At 35.0% G+C, this 15,078-nt stretch overlaps 1 protein-coding gene across 4 annotated transcripts; it reads right to left on the bottom strand.

Annotated features, from left to right (window-relative positions):
• Positions 1 to 6,711: 6,711 nt before the first annotated feature.
• On the bottom strand, positions 6,712 to 14,078 carry LOC108333936 (uncharacterized). 4 transcript variants are annotated; one of them, XM_052870463.1, is made up of 10 exons: positions 13,937 to 14,078; positions 13,774 to 13,847; positions 9,805 to 12,943; positions 9,654 to 9,716; positions 9,011 to 9,163; positions 8,640 to 8,803; positions 8,145 to 8,292; positions 7,939 to 8,061; positions 7,565 to 7,652; positions 6,712 to 7,141 (listed from the first exon to the last, which is right to left on the bottom strand). In XM_052870463.1, the coding sequence occupies exons 3-10, from the start codon at positions 12,661 to 12,663 to the stop codon at positions 6,948 to 6,950; spliced, it is 3,792 nt and encodes a 1,263-aa protein (XP_052726423.1). In that variant the 5' UTR covers positions 12,664 to 12,943; positions 13,774 to 13,847; positions 13,937 to 14,078; the 3' UTR covers positions 6,712 to 6,947. The 4 variants fall into 4 exon arrangements, with proteins under 4 accessions (XP_052726423.1, XP_017424949.1, XP_017424948.1 ...); XM_017569460.2 differs by having other exon boundaries at positions 9,805 to 10,061; positions 10,185 to 12,943; positions 13,774 to 14,076; XM_017569459.2 differs by having other exon boundaries at positions 9,805 to 12,773; positions 12,869 to 12,943; positions 13,774 to 14,076.
• Between the last annotated feature and the right edge of the window lie 1,000 nt (positions 14,079 to 15,078).

Here is a 15,078-nt window from a genome sequence, read left to right as displayed (position 1 = left end):
TCTAACGTCATAATTTATTCAACCTTTTAGTTTCACAATTATTTTAAAAACTATGAAACCACTTTTATCAAGCAATTAAGATAATTTCTAATGATAGTGTTTTAAAACAATTAAAATATGTAAATTGACAATAACATTAAATTTTTTATACAGTAAGTTCACAATTACTCATTTGGTCTATTAGATGAAAGTGTATTATAATTTCATCTAACTTATTAAACATTAGCTCACAGCTTCGTTTGACCGAACAGAAGAAAACTATTAACTTCGTCCAACCAAACATATACACAATATTCTCAGCCTTTTTTAACCAAACAAACACAAGCATATTTGTTTGTATACTTGTCTGACAAACATACGTCTAACGCTCGTGTATAATTATATATATATATTCCTCCTTTAAGTACTCTTTATCTTCTAAATACAGTTATTATACCTGTCGAATTATAATAGTCTTACAATATTATGTATAGTTGTTAGTATACTATTCGCTCCTTATTATCATAAAACAAGCTGTTATTTTGGATTTTTTAAAGTCTATTTTAAGGTGTATGCTATACAAAACCATCCAGAAACTTTTCATACGTTTATTTATTTGCATTATTTATATATATATATATATATATATATATATATATATATATATATATATTGTTTGAACGATTTCAAACAAATAAAAAAATAACAAGAAATAAACTTCTTTCATAAAATTATGTGTGGATGATGAGTCTTTAACTTTTACCAAAGATGGAAGAAAGTGTTTAAGGAAAATAAACATGATTAGGAGGTGTTTGAGTTTGTGTGGTCGAGGTTAACATTCTACCAAGTTTTGTTCGTCCAACTCTATGCACAAGTCACTATTTGTTCTTCACTTTGTTTGGTCGCACTGAGAGGTTATTTGCAGTAGGTACTCCGCGCAAAGATTCGGTAGTCTAGCAATAAATGCATATTAAATGTAACCAACCTACCACAATATCTCAAATTTGTATTTATAGATTTCAGGATGGGCTTCAGATTAGCATCGACTTAATTACAACCCACCTAGTATTGATTGTGCTTTAACATAAGATAATTGTCATAAGCCTAATTCTTGTTTAAGGTCAACCGCTCAATTCATGTTACTTGGTTGACTGGTTTGTTAAGTGTTTCCGACGGATTGGACCATTTGGTCCTAAGCTGACCGAGCGACCGAGGAAAGTCTTTTCATCCTTTTTCTTTTACTTTGTTTAGTTTTGTCTTAAATAAAAATCTAGAACTCATGTTTGTGTCTTGTGTTTTGTAGGTTTCCTAATGACATATCTCCTATTTTAAGTTGTCATCTTCTTGAAGAATGAAGGACCATGGAAGACTCTGACCCAAGGGACCTCTAATTTTGCTAAAAAGACTCGTGGAAGTGGAAAAGGAGAACATATTATGAGTGTGATTACTATGCACACTTGGAGGAGAGATAATGTAATTTTATATAATTTTTCAATGATTGGAGAATATTCTCGATACCTCATCATTAGGGCTTCTAAAAAGATATTTTTGTGATTTTATTAGTGTATCCTCATCTTTGTATTATTACTAGGATTGACCTATTTAAGAAGACTACTCTGCACTTGTAAAGGGTTATGGAATGAAGAAGTAAAGTTATTTATAGTCATTTTTTGTTGTGAATGTCTCTCTTTATAAAATTATTCATCCTTTAGTCTTATTTTGAACTTTGGTTCAAGTGACGACATCCACCATTCTTGGATTGGTCCATCTTGCAAGTGACATGTCTCATTCTCCATCCTTTTTCATTCCCTTTCTTTTCCATCTCTGTTTCTTTATTTCAAGTTTCTTTATGTTATTATGTTTAAAGAGGCCTCATCTTTGTTTCTTTATTTTAAGATTAACAAGATTTAAAAGTAAGAGTTGATTTTGTTGTTTTTAAAGGATAACATGTTTGTGTTTATGTTGCTTAAGAAAGTCTGAAAAATATCATCATTGAACATTAAATAACAATTTATCTAGATGTGAATGTTCACTTTGTAGAAAAAGTAAGAATGAGAAGATGAATTCAAGATAAGCAAACAAAATTACAAGACTTAAGCATAAAAGGGTGAAAGCAATTAACATAAGGACATAAAGAAACTTGAAATAAAGAAGCAAAGATGAAAAAGAAATGGAATAGAAGAAAATAGGAAAGGTGCATTTGGGGGATGAACCACTAACCAAGATTAATGGTGGTTGGCGTCACTTGAATCAAAATTTAAGATAAGACTAAGGGATAACTCACTCTAGAAAGAGAAACACTTGTAACAAAAAATAACTATAATAACTTTATTTTTTCATTCAACAATCATTTACAAGTGGAGAAGAAGTCTTCTTAAATAAGCCAAGAACAATAATACAAAGACGATGGATACACTAATAAAATCACAAAATATTTTTCTAAAAGTTCTAATGACAAGGTATATGTAACATCCCAAAAATTCTCCCTTTAAAATTCAAAATTTAAAAAAAAATATTGTAATAATACAATTACATTAACACCATGTAACCTCAAACTTAAATATATACATAAGTTTTAAGCTCATAGTTGACTGCAGAGATATCATTGAATCCCTCTAATCTGCTCTTCCAAATCTTCCTTCATATACACCAGATCATGCGACAATTCTTCCTCTGCTCCCGTATAACAAAAACGTTATACGATCATCGCAAAAATACAATTTACCCGGCAACAAACAAGTAAGGGTGAGCTAACATGCAACACAACAATTATAAAACATGCATAATTACTTCAATAAGAACATCATATAATATTTAGGTCAGACATCCTCATATACAATCATACCACAATTCCTACTAGACACTCATCCAGATGATACGTTGATGAGCGGTCACGGGAGGTTATGCACTTGTGATGACTTCTACTTTTTCTTACAATTACCCTTCCAAAATACTTCATACCATTCACAAGGTTAGTCCCCTCACTACGTCCAAACCGGAACGTAGACCAAGACCTCCTGCTCCTCTCACCACATAATTCATCCTTCTCTACATGAGACTGGATGATTATTAGAGTATCAGGATAACCTCCAACTACGGGACCCTCAACATCAACATACACACTAATGACATAATATTACATAATCTCTCCATGAGATTCATACCATACTCATATTCCTCAACTCACATTAATATCATAAAATACAGTCATCACAGTAATTTTATCATATCTCATGCATTCACATAAATCACATCAGAGTATATATATATATATATATATATATATATATATATATATATATATATATATATATATATATATATATATATATCAAACATTGTGCACAATTAATTCAACCCAAACAACCGCAAAGTGAACTTAGAAACCATTACCATTTGTAGACTACTATTTGGTCGAACACCATTCATCAAACACGACTGCCGAACACTACTATACTCATTGGACAGACACTATGAGATTCAAATAGGTCGAACGCTAAATCGAGTATCCACAATTCGGCCGAACGCTACTACCGAACGTCTCACTTGATCAAAATCTAATCAGTTGGACGCTATAATCGAGTACTAAGACCGAACGCTAAACCATCGAACGCCACATTACATACTATATTCCAAACAATTATACGCATAATTCCATTCAACTTAGAATCTAACACTAATTGTAAAATACATTTGAACGAGCACTATTCACTGAACACCAGTAGACGAACGTACACTGTTTGGACGAACGTAATCAAATCCTACACTATCAGGTCGAACGCTAAAATTGATACTTAGGACAAACGCTATTTATCAACAGGCCGAACGCCATTTCACCGAATACCTATTAGGCCAAACACTAAGACCGAATAAAATATTGGATCGATAATTGTTTGGACGAATGCTCACTATACGACTTATGGACGAACGCTCAATATAACACTGTTTGGACGAACGCTCACTATGTCACTGTGACGACGAACGCTCACTATAATACTGTTTGGACGAACGCTCACTATAATACTGTTTGGACGAACGCTCACTATATCACTGTTTGGACGAACGCTCACTATAATACTGAAGGACGAACGCTACACTTCTATATCCAGGACGAACGCTCAAAGATTAAAACCGAACGCTACACTCACCAGAACGAACGCTCAACAATTTGGACGAACGCTCAACTATTTGGACGAACGCCAACTATTTGGACGAACGCTCACTGGGACGAACGCTCGCGGGGAAGGACGAACGCTCACTATTTGGACGAACGCTCAACATATAACCGAACGCTCAACAATTTGGACGAACGCTCAACTATTTGGACGAACGCCAACTATTACTTAAGGACGAATGCTCACTAGAACGGACACTCTCAGGGAAGGACGAATGCTCACTCAGAGGGATGACGAACGCTCGACAAACACTGTTTGGACGAGCGTTCCGTACTAAGACATACGAACACGGACGTTCGTTCAGGAACGAACGCTCGACTACAACTTGGACGAACGCGCGACGAGCCTTTGCGGACGGACGCTCACACGTACAGAACGAATCACTCAATGTCGAACACTTGGATTTAAGTACGGACGCGCATAGTGAATGGGACGAACATCCACTTTTCACTTCACCAACTTTGAACGAGCGTCCACAAACGAACGCTCTCCAACGACTACCGAACATATTGGACGAACGTCCTATCTTACTAGGACGAACGTTCCCAAAGTTAACGAACGTTCAGAAATTAAAGACGAACGTTCCGGAACTTACCTAGTACAAACGTTCATTTGGCTAAATCAATTTTGGACGAACGTCCACTTTGAAGTGGACGAACGCGCGTTTCTGCAGAAATTATGCAGAATCGCAACCGAGAAACCCAGGAAACAGAAACCCAAAATTTAACCCCTCAAACCCAGATTTGCATCATACAAAGCATATACAATTAATCACACAAAAGATCTAGCTCCCCTTACCTCTTGAAGACTTCCTTTATAATATTTGTGATCCATCTCCTCCTAGACTTACAGCTCCAGATCTCCTAGCAAATTCATCACCTCTCCACTTTCCCTCCAGATCTTGCTGTAAGAACTTCACTCTCACCAGATTCTCAACCTAGATCCTCCTCTCAGTCCTTCTAAAGTTGGTATAACGTACCTTGGGTGCTCTTTGGACGGTTGAAAATGAAGGGAAGGAAGGGTTCCTTTCCTCTGGATGCTCTCCTCCATGCCAAAAATGAGAGCCTTCTTTTTCCCCCAAAACCTCCTCCGTAAAATCCCCCTCTCCTTTTCTCCCTTCCCCCAATAATTCCCCTCCAATCATGCATTCCAATAATTGCCTTCTAATCATGCATCCATGTCCCCACCCTTCCTAAAATACTGATTCTTACAGTATATAAAAGAATATTCTTCAATCATTGAAAAATAATCAAAAAGTGCATTCTCTCACCTCCAAGTGTGCATATAAAAGAATATTCTTCAATCATTGAAAAATAATCAAAAAGTGCATTCTCTCACCTCCAAGTGTGCATAGTAATCCACACTCTCATTTTCTTTTCTATTTTCAAGAGTCTCTTAGCCACACCGTAAATACACTTATTTGGATTAGATTCTTGCATGATCCTTCATTTCTCTAAAAGGTGACAACCTGATAAAGAGGAAGCGTCATTAAGAAACCTAAAAAAAAACCCAAACATAAATTTTAGATTTTTATTTAAAACAAAACTAAACAAAGTAAAAAAAAAACGATGAATAAACTTTTCTCTTATACATGTTTATTTTTCTTAAACATTTTCTTTCATTTTTTATAGGAGTTCAAGGCTCATTAACGAAGAAGTAATATTTTGAAAATTAAATTTAGCATGCAAAAAATAACAAGAAATAAAACATCTTTCATAAAAATTAATATCACATCACAACAAAAATTTATCTTGGTTTTTTATAGTCAACCAACCTCCGACTATATTCATCACCTCAAATTTCACTTATTTTCTAAATTCTCTCTTAACTAAATTATACTTTTTATAACGTTGATTATTTATTTGGAAATAAATGAAAATTTAAAAAATATATAAACATAAGAAGAAAATAAAACTATAATATGATATATCATTTAACTCTCATGGTTAAGTGGAATAAAAAAAGAAGGATTTAATTACTTTTATATATTTTTTAAATAATAAAAAGGTGAATAACTCAATGTATCGTTTGATTATTCCCTCTTTTCTATTTTTTGATAACATGAAAAAACTTTATGGTAACATTCTGGTTTAGAAGTTTTTCCTCTTCTCTACAAGTATTTTTAGAAATATATATCCAAACATATCCATTAACTAGCTATATGCTGAGAAAGTGACAAATTCTTTTTCGAATTTACAAGAAGTTAAAAATGAGTAATTCAGGAGTTATTTTCTTCTTAATTCTCCCAAATTTTCGAAAGTCATTTTTAGTTTTCGGATATGCAAAAGTTCTTTTTAAGGAAAAAAATACTTATAAATTCTGTAATCTAGAAGTGAAAATTCATTCCGTAAATTAAAAAATAACTTTCAGATTATACAATTCAAAAACTTTTCAGGCAATCCAAGAGTTTTCTAAATTCTGCAATTAAGAAACTTTTCCGGATAATGTAATTCAAAAGTATTTTTAACTTTTGGATGACACTATTTGGAAAGGACAAAATGGAAAATTTAATATTCATGGAAGTGGAGGAAGAATTTCCTGAGAAAGTAGGAGGGACTAAGCAGTCCAAAATGCACTGTGGAAATAGCATTAAGCCCAAATTTTAATTTGCACAACCTGTTTATGTGGTTTTCAAACACATTTACAAGTTCTGATATTCACAACAATCAACAGCAAAATGAGCAGGACCAGAAAACTACAATACAAACAATTATTGTTGGCCCTTACATGTCAATAATATATGTATAGCTATTTTGGAACTATATATGGCAATCAGATGGAATATGTTCATTTTCATTTAGAAGCCTTGTGGACCTGTCCCTTGTTCTGAATAGCAGCTGCAGACATCACACGCAGACGGCGAGCAATTTCTGTGAAGGATGGCCTAACTGCAGGATTGGGTGCCCAACACTGTTCCATCAGTGTTTTCCACTCAAGATCACAATAACTGGGAATTGTAGGTCTCAATGTGTTATTCACAATACCTCCTGCATGTAGTGTTCAAGGAAGTCAGAACCTTTTCTTTAGGATATTTGTCAGTTCTGATTTCTTTAATGATTTGCATGTCAGTTCTAATACTTGAGAGCTTCTACTAATTAGCTTATGTATAAGCTAATTTTAACTTTGGTGGTGACATTTTGTCATATTTTTCTCTCCTAAAAGTCTTGATGGTTCCAAACATTTCCTTACTTTGGTTTAGCTATATTAGTTGCTGTTCAGGTTTTGCACATTTGATCTGTTTTATAGTAGTTAAATTTTCACAGCGTAGCCTGGTTGTTGTGAGATTTTAATAGAACTATCAATTCAATGGAAGTACTATATTGATGCAAACTAGTGCCTGATAAAGGTGAAACACTATTAGAGTCTATACAACAGTAAATAAAGTTCCAAAGAGGAGAAAAGAACCGCACCAATAATTGCACCATAGTGCATATTAGCATATGGCTCTTCACCAGTAAGAATCTCCCATAAGACTATGCCGAAAGAGAACACATCAACCTAAAGATAGAGGTAATAGCATTAATAATCAGTGTTTCTCAAACAATAGAGACAGAAGAGACAATTAAGGACAACATAATCCACTCAATAGTGTGATTTATTTCTTCTTTGCAATGTTAAATTTGTGAGACAAATTGGAACAAGATGAAAAAGTCTTCATAGGGAGGTGCCAATTGAACTACAGCCTTGTTGGGGACAATTTCAATATGGTTTGGGAGGAAAATAGAAAGGAAAATGTTTTTTTTAACATTGATTCTAAATTTCCACTAATTATTTGAAAATTTACCTTTTCTGAGACCTTGTTGCTGCTACCGTTTAGCAGCTCTGGTGCCATCCAAGGTAGAGTTCCACGAACACCACCAGAAACAAGGGTGTTTCGCTTAATTTTTGATAGGCCAAAATCGCCAACCTTGTGAAAAGCAAGTTTCTTAGCTTTGTCACAGTGAAGAAAAATTTATAATAGAATGGCTACTCCCCAACTTTACTACATACCTTGCATATTGGCCGTAAAGGATCCTTCAAGTTCACAAGCAAATTGTCACATTTCAAGTCAAAATGCACAATATTTTTTGAGTGTAAATATTCCATTCCAAAAGCTGCATCCATGGCTATTATCAACCTCTTACGGCGGTCAAGATATCTGGAATAACAACAAGACCATGCAAAAATCTGACCATTTTTCTTAATAAAGCAGTCAGTGAGACCTAAGGATTATAGTAACTAGCAAAATGTCAGAACTTTCATTAAAAAATATTTGCCAATTCGTAGACATTCAATAAATTAAGATGAGGGTAATGAATCCTCTCGTGTTAAACTTTCATATGACCTTGTTGTGTGGAAATTATCTCTCTATAAATATTCACCAATTTTGATAAGGCACAATATATTCAATGTTTGTAAAGAGAGAGAGAGAGATCTTTTGCAGAATTAAATCATGTGAAATTTTGATATGAAAGAATGCTTTCACAAGGATAATGGATACATTACCTATCCTTACGAAGTAAAACATTCCTGAGAGATCCATCCACCATGTACTCAGTGACAGTGGCTAATGTTGCTCCTGGTCCATCCTGGACTACACCATAAAATGCCACAACATTTGGATGGTGAAGCTTGGAAAGTATATCAGCTTCACGCCAGAACTCTATGGTCTGTGAGTGTAAATGAATACCATCAAATAAGCCTCTTTAATATAAGAGTGTGTTAGAAAACGTGTAGGCTAAAGGCAATAACTGTGGAATTATTTTCCTTGAATCAAAAACAAAACAATATATGGGTATTCAAAGATAATGCTAACTAAATGAAATAAATCTCCTGAAATAAACTTCTAATCCGAACCCCTTAAATTTAGAGATTACCAGTCTCTCTTGTTCTGAAGATCTACCAGCGAAGCAGCTTTTCTTTATTCTTTTAATAGCAACATCCGATCCCCTCCACTTTCCATGGTACACAGTCCCAAAGGTACCAGAACCCAGCTCTCGCAGCTCCTCAAGATCATCATTCTTTATGAACTACCATTAACATTATAAATATATCTATTAAACTGAATGTCAGTAAATCTTATGAACTCATTCTATAATTTCAATACATAAAGCAACGAAGCCATCATCAAGTACAGATGCTCTTCTGGTCAATATTACAGAAACAAATTTATACAGGATATTGCCATCATCTCAGTAGAGAATGCATGCTACAGGGAAAAACAGGTTATGAAATAGTCGTGGATTAATGAGTCAATTAACAACAAGGTTGGCGAAGAGTGACATGGTACTTTTCAAGAATAAACTAAGATGTAGCATCAAAGTAATTATGCAAGGTATAATAAATGTCCAGCCAGAACATATTTTCACCAATAAAATTTCATCAGTTAATATTATAAGTTTTGGATCATAACTTCTGAAGTGGGCAATAGATAGGTAGACTAAAATTATATTCTTTGCAGAAAAGGCAGGCAGGTAAAAGACATCAACGCAAACCAAATAAAACATCCAAGCATAATACCTGCACAGTACTGATGTCAAAACTCCCTGCCAAATCCACATTCCTTGCTTCATTCAGGTCATCCTAAATTCAATCCATTACAAGCAAGATTGTCACCAAAAAAGAGCAAATCTGTGCAGGCTCTAAATATAAAAAACTATTAATATCATACCTCCAGGTATTCAGATTCCTGTGGTCTTATGTTTTCCATTATGGCGTCCATGTTCTTATTTTCATTGCCCTTTATCTGGGAAGGCTCATATTTTTGTTGAAGGGGAGTTGATTCTATTTTAGTTGTTACAGGTACATTTTTCTGATTTTCGTCACCAGCGAAATTTAGGTGAGATTCCTTGTGTCCTGCCAAAGCACCATCTGCCAGTAGAGCAGCAGACTGCTGAGATTTACTATCCCCATCTGGAACTTTACTCACTGCAGACGAAAAATCAAGATAGTCCTGATCAATTAGAGAAACATTATCAAACCCCTCTTGGGCCAAGTTCTGAAAATATGACCAACGTTTAGGCTCATGATTGTCCATGTGTAAGCTCAAACCTGCTCTATCTGCTGGTAACGGACCAATACTTGATGAATCTTCGGAAAGTATTGCTTTGGAGAACATATCATGAAGGATATCACGGGGAAACCTGTCCTCAATATCAATAAGAATGTCTCCCTGAGCAGTAGGTCTTGGTTTAACTTCTGGGGGGAAATTTTGAGAAACATCTTGGCCTGTGTTTCCAGTTGAAGGAAAAGACACAGCTTGGACCTTAGTACCGTTATCCAATTCCCTGGTAGAAACTTCAACCAAATTGAGGTCTGGAGGTTTAGATACTACATTCAAATTATGTTCAACTGGAAGAACCTGATGAAATGCCAGATGTCCAGTACCTTTGGGTCCATCAACTAAGAGGATGTTATGGTTGTCTTTGGAACGATTGGCATCATTTTCAGAATGAAGGACCTGGTCCTCAATTCCAGTAACCTTATTATCTACTAACACTTGCTTCAACTCAGAATTCACATGCAGCGATAACTTTGAATTCAACTTATTTGTTGCATCCGGCCACTGTTTGTATGTTGGCGGTGGGGCAAATCCATCATCAATGGTATTGCCATCTGCTTGCAAAGGCTTTGGTGTCGATCTGGACATAATGTTCTGATTTGACATATTCCCACCGTGCAATATGTCACTGGATTCTGTTTCTGAATTCTTCTGGCTGAAGTCAGAAAGCAAATCGGACATGAGTAAGTGAGAACCATACGCATCATCTGACTTAGTAGATCGATTCAGCAAATCTTCCTGCTCCCTTGGAATTCTCTCTGAATAATAGACTCTGTTGGGAAGTGGAGGTGGTTCAAGGCTACCGAAATCAATCACATTGGACTCAGCATCAACCTGAGCACGGCTGAATGCATCAGTGGGTGTAGTATAGAAATCATCTTCACCAGACTTAGGAGTCTGTGTGCGATTCATACTCCCGATTAATGAATAGGCATCTTCAGACTGCTGGTGCTTACCCTTGTTCTTTGATGGTACTGCAGGATGAAGCCCTTCTGATAGAGCAGCAGTAACTTGTGCCTCTGGTAAATTAGCATGCAAATTTCCCTCAAATGGCAGCGAAGCAATAGGATATGGTGCTTCCAAGGGGAAAACTTTTCCTGGATCGTTGCCTGTATGAATGAAATTATCACCCTTTCTTTTTACCAACATGTCTGGCATAGCTGAAACTTGTACCTGCAACTCACTGGATGTTTGTCCATCATTCATGATCCCTTGGTTAACAAGACTTTGAATAGGCACAGAAACAGGAATCTCTCCAAGATTGCGAGCGGAGTTGTTAGAAGGACCAAGACCGTGCTGTAGTGGATATTGACTACCTTCCCTTTGGTGAATAACCGGTTCATCATAAAACAATGGATGGGTTTCGAAAGCACTAGAGGAGATTGGAAGCATTTGTTGTGAAGATTGAATAGTCAATGATGATTTAACATTGTCAGTCAAAGATGAGCCACTAACACCAAATGAGTCCATCAAAACTCTGTTGGTCTCCCTCTCATTATTTTGTTCACTCAATTCATGCAAGTTATTGGTAGAGCCACCTGCGGCATGAAGAATTGAGTTGTTTCTTGAACCCATGCTCATGCCATTAACAGCAACTACATACTGGATTTCAGAATCACCGTCAATGCTACCTATGGCAAACTGAGTATCATCCAAATCATTTATAGAGAACAGAAACATCCTAAGCTTGGTTGATCCTCGTTCACCTTGTAAATCATGACATTCCTCCATCATATTCCGCAGATCCTCATCAGAAGATACCGAAACTAAAGCATCAAGATCTTCTCCAGGGAGCTGATACTTTATCACATGAGGTTCACTATAAATTAATGATGTTTTCTGCATAAGCTCCGGCAAACGTATGTCCCTTCTTATACTTATAATACGCGTTTCACCCCCAACATATCTAAGCTTTCCATCACTAGGCCTTGGCAATATTCTTCCCCCAAAGCTGCATAGAACCTTCATCTTCATGGATGAAATTTCAGATGCACTGGAAGGGGCAGTACCATGAAGGACTCGGTAACTTTCTTGATTGGATGAAGTTCTAGGAATTGATCGAGCTGAACCATAATTACTTCTGTCCTGGTGTTGAGAAGAGTTCCTTCTGTCAAACTCTTTAGGACCCTTCTCAGTCTTCGTGAGCACAGATATATCAGATCCACTCTCAGATCCTGAATGTCCCAAAATGCCTTTCAATTCCATATAGCCTGTTGAATAGTTGGGATCACCCACAACATTTGGAAATGGAGGCTTCCTGAGATTCACCCTATCTCTCATAAACTCCAGAGCAAATTCCTCACCTGTCTGTATGGAATAGTTAAGCACAGGTTTATTTTCTGACAGATTATATGCTGGAGGCCGTGCATTGATATGCATGCCATCACGATGGTCTTGAGGGACCAATTGCGGTGCAGAATGGAATTCCTCAGTTCTAGATTCCATGGAATTGTATTGATGTTTCTGCATCCTTGGCAGTCTTGTCAAAGCCTCATTTGTGAAGTTAAATGCATGGATTTACTGTAATGCCATAGTCCTGGGAAGACACTTAACATCGTGTAGAAATAATGCACCAAATACTGTAAATTCAATTTCCAAATCTCAGAAACAGGACTGCAAATCTTCAAAAGTTTGAACTCTTGACCCGTAGCAATAGGTCAGAAAGAAGATTTACCATGCTCAAGTTTGTCACCATAATCAACACATGGAGAAGCTTCCGCAATCTTAACTACCTTCAGAATATGTCACCCTGTGTGCATGATGAAACTTAGAAACTGCTCAGCGTGTAAGATATAGCAAGATACAGAAACAAGTACATGATGGGACAAATCACACCCAATAAAATCAATTAGAAAATCTATCACCAACATATTAGAATTGTCAAAATATTCACCTTATCGTAAATAAAATTAATTTATTTACCTGCATACAAGAGAAAAAAAAAATTGTCTTGACCTGTTATAGTTGTTTGAAGAACGCTCACAAAATATCTCTCTACAATCTGAAAGTTTAGGATTATAAGTCTAAGGTTGTTCCTTCATTGTGTCCATTTGTTAGTAATGATATAGCGAAGTCCGGTATTTGGTAAAGGTAAGTTCTTTACCTACTATAAATTTCTTTCACTCCCTACTCCATTCCTTAATTACTCTTCATTACTTACACTAACTACATGAAAAAGAAGAAAGAGAATTATAAAAGTTGTTGTAGTAAAAATTATACTTAGTTTTCTAATACTAATAACAGGATGTAGAGAGTCAAAACCCAACAAGCACTAAAAAATGGGGGAAAATATATTACCCGTCTTTTTTTAGCAAATCAAATGGAAAGATGTTATAAAGATATTTAGGTCATCTAAAAATCGACCTATATATTAGATCACTTCTTCTCAACTCTCCCATGATCATATAATCCGCAAATTATCAAACTTGACTCTTGATTTAACCTTTCCCAGTCAAAACACAGCATGCAGGATCATAAGAACACAAATCAAGTTTGACTCAATCAACAGCAGAAGACATGAGTAATCATAACAAAATCACGGCTGAATCGGAATAGGATGGAACAGAATCAACAAAATACCTGACTGATGTTTGTTTTGAGCTTGATACATGTATGGCTCAAGAAGGTTTCAGAGGAAGTGCCATGGCAGGTATCTGGGGGGAAACTGAAATCAAATGAAAAGGTATATATTGGAAAGAAACCAAAAAGAATCCAGCTTTGTCTACCCCATCTTTTGATCTACCTTTTCTTCTTTTGGGTTCAAAACAGGCTGAATCTACTTCTACTTCAATGATCCTTTCCGAACAAAATGACAGCACACACTATCTCTTCTCTCTGTCTCTCTATTTCTCCTCAATTTTGGAATAAATTAAGTTTTTGTGTCAGAAAAACAGTCAAAAGAGTGAAGAAACAGTTATGTCCAAAAACTTCCACTATTTTTTTATTATTCTTACTGCAATAGTTCGTTAAAAGTTAGCCACGTGTTGGCTTTCCATGGAGAGAAACTTACCTTATTATTATCATATTATTATTACTATCATATTATTATATATACTGAAAAAGATAATTAAAAAAAAGTTTTACGAACAACTTGCCGGAAAACATTAGAATTGATGAAGGTGAACCGTCACAAAAGCATATAATAAAAACCTGTAGATGACAAAAGAGAAATAACTTATAATTTTTACTAAATATTTCTAAATATGAATATATAATTTATTTTGGACAAAATTTCAAACTTCTGTATTACACACTAGTGTATGTTCTTAAAAGCTTTTGGTATTCTGTTCTTTAGACGGAACTTGTTGAAATATTAAAGTCTCTTATTTTTCTTTTAGAAAATGACGAATCAAATGTCTTTCCTTCTTTATTTAAAAAAAATGCATTTTCTTTATTTTGTCTTTCCTAGAAATAAGGATATGAAATTCTTAAGTTAGAATAATAGGTGAAGTCATATCTTTAAAGTAACTTAAAATGTGAATCCTTATTGGTCTGATTAATCCAACCAAGATCATACAATTCGCTTTTCCTGTGCCTGGATATTGATATATACGTTTTAATCAAACCAAAGTTGCTCATAAACATGAAACCAATTTATATCACATTAAATTAACCTCGCGAAGAGTATTTAATGGTGCAAAAAATTCTTATACATTCAATAATTTCATATTAATTAAAAATAAAAAATTAAAGAAAATTTAAATATATTTTTCAACTTCTAACTCTTCAAGATGTCTTTTGAAAACAAAATAAAACTGTAACAATAATTTTGAACTATAAAATAAACAATACGTCATATTCAATTTTCTGATCTATCGATGTTTTTTCAACATATTTAAGATCGGAACACATAACAATAAGGAGATATAATTAGGTTTCTCCATC

Source organism: Vigna angularis, chromosome 11, assembly GCF_016808095.1.
Source record: "Vigna angularis cultivar LongXiaoDou No.4 chromosome 11, ASM1680809v1, whole genome shotgun sequence".
Lineage (NCBI taxonomy): Eukaryota > Viridiplantae > Streptophyta > Magnoliopsida > Fabales > Fabaceae > Vigna > Vigna angularis.
This window is presented reverse-complemented; position numbering and strand designations above follow the sequence as displayed.

Bases quoted from the DNA above. Each gene is read 5' to 3' on its own strand.
- LOC108333936 (XM_052870463.1), bottom strand. From the start codon at position 12,663: ATGCAGAAACATCAATACAATTCCATGGAATCTAGAACTGAGGAATTC. The intron at 9,717-9,804 runs GTATGATATTAA...GATTGAATTTAG, and splicing joins AGGAATCTGAATACCTGGAG to GATGACCTGAATGAAGCAAG. The intron at 8,293-8,639 runs GTAATGTATCCA...TTGTTATTCCAG, and splicing joins GTTTTACTTCGTAAGGATAG to ATATCTTGACCGCCGTAAGA.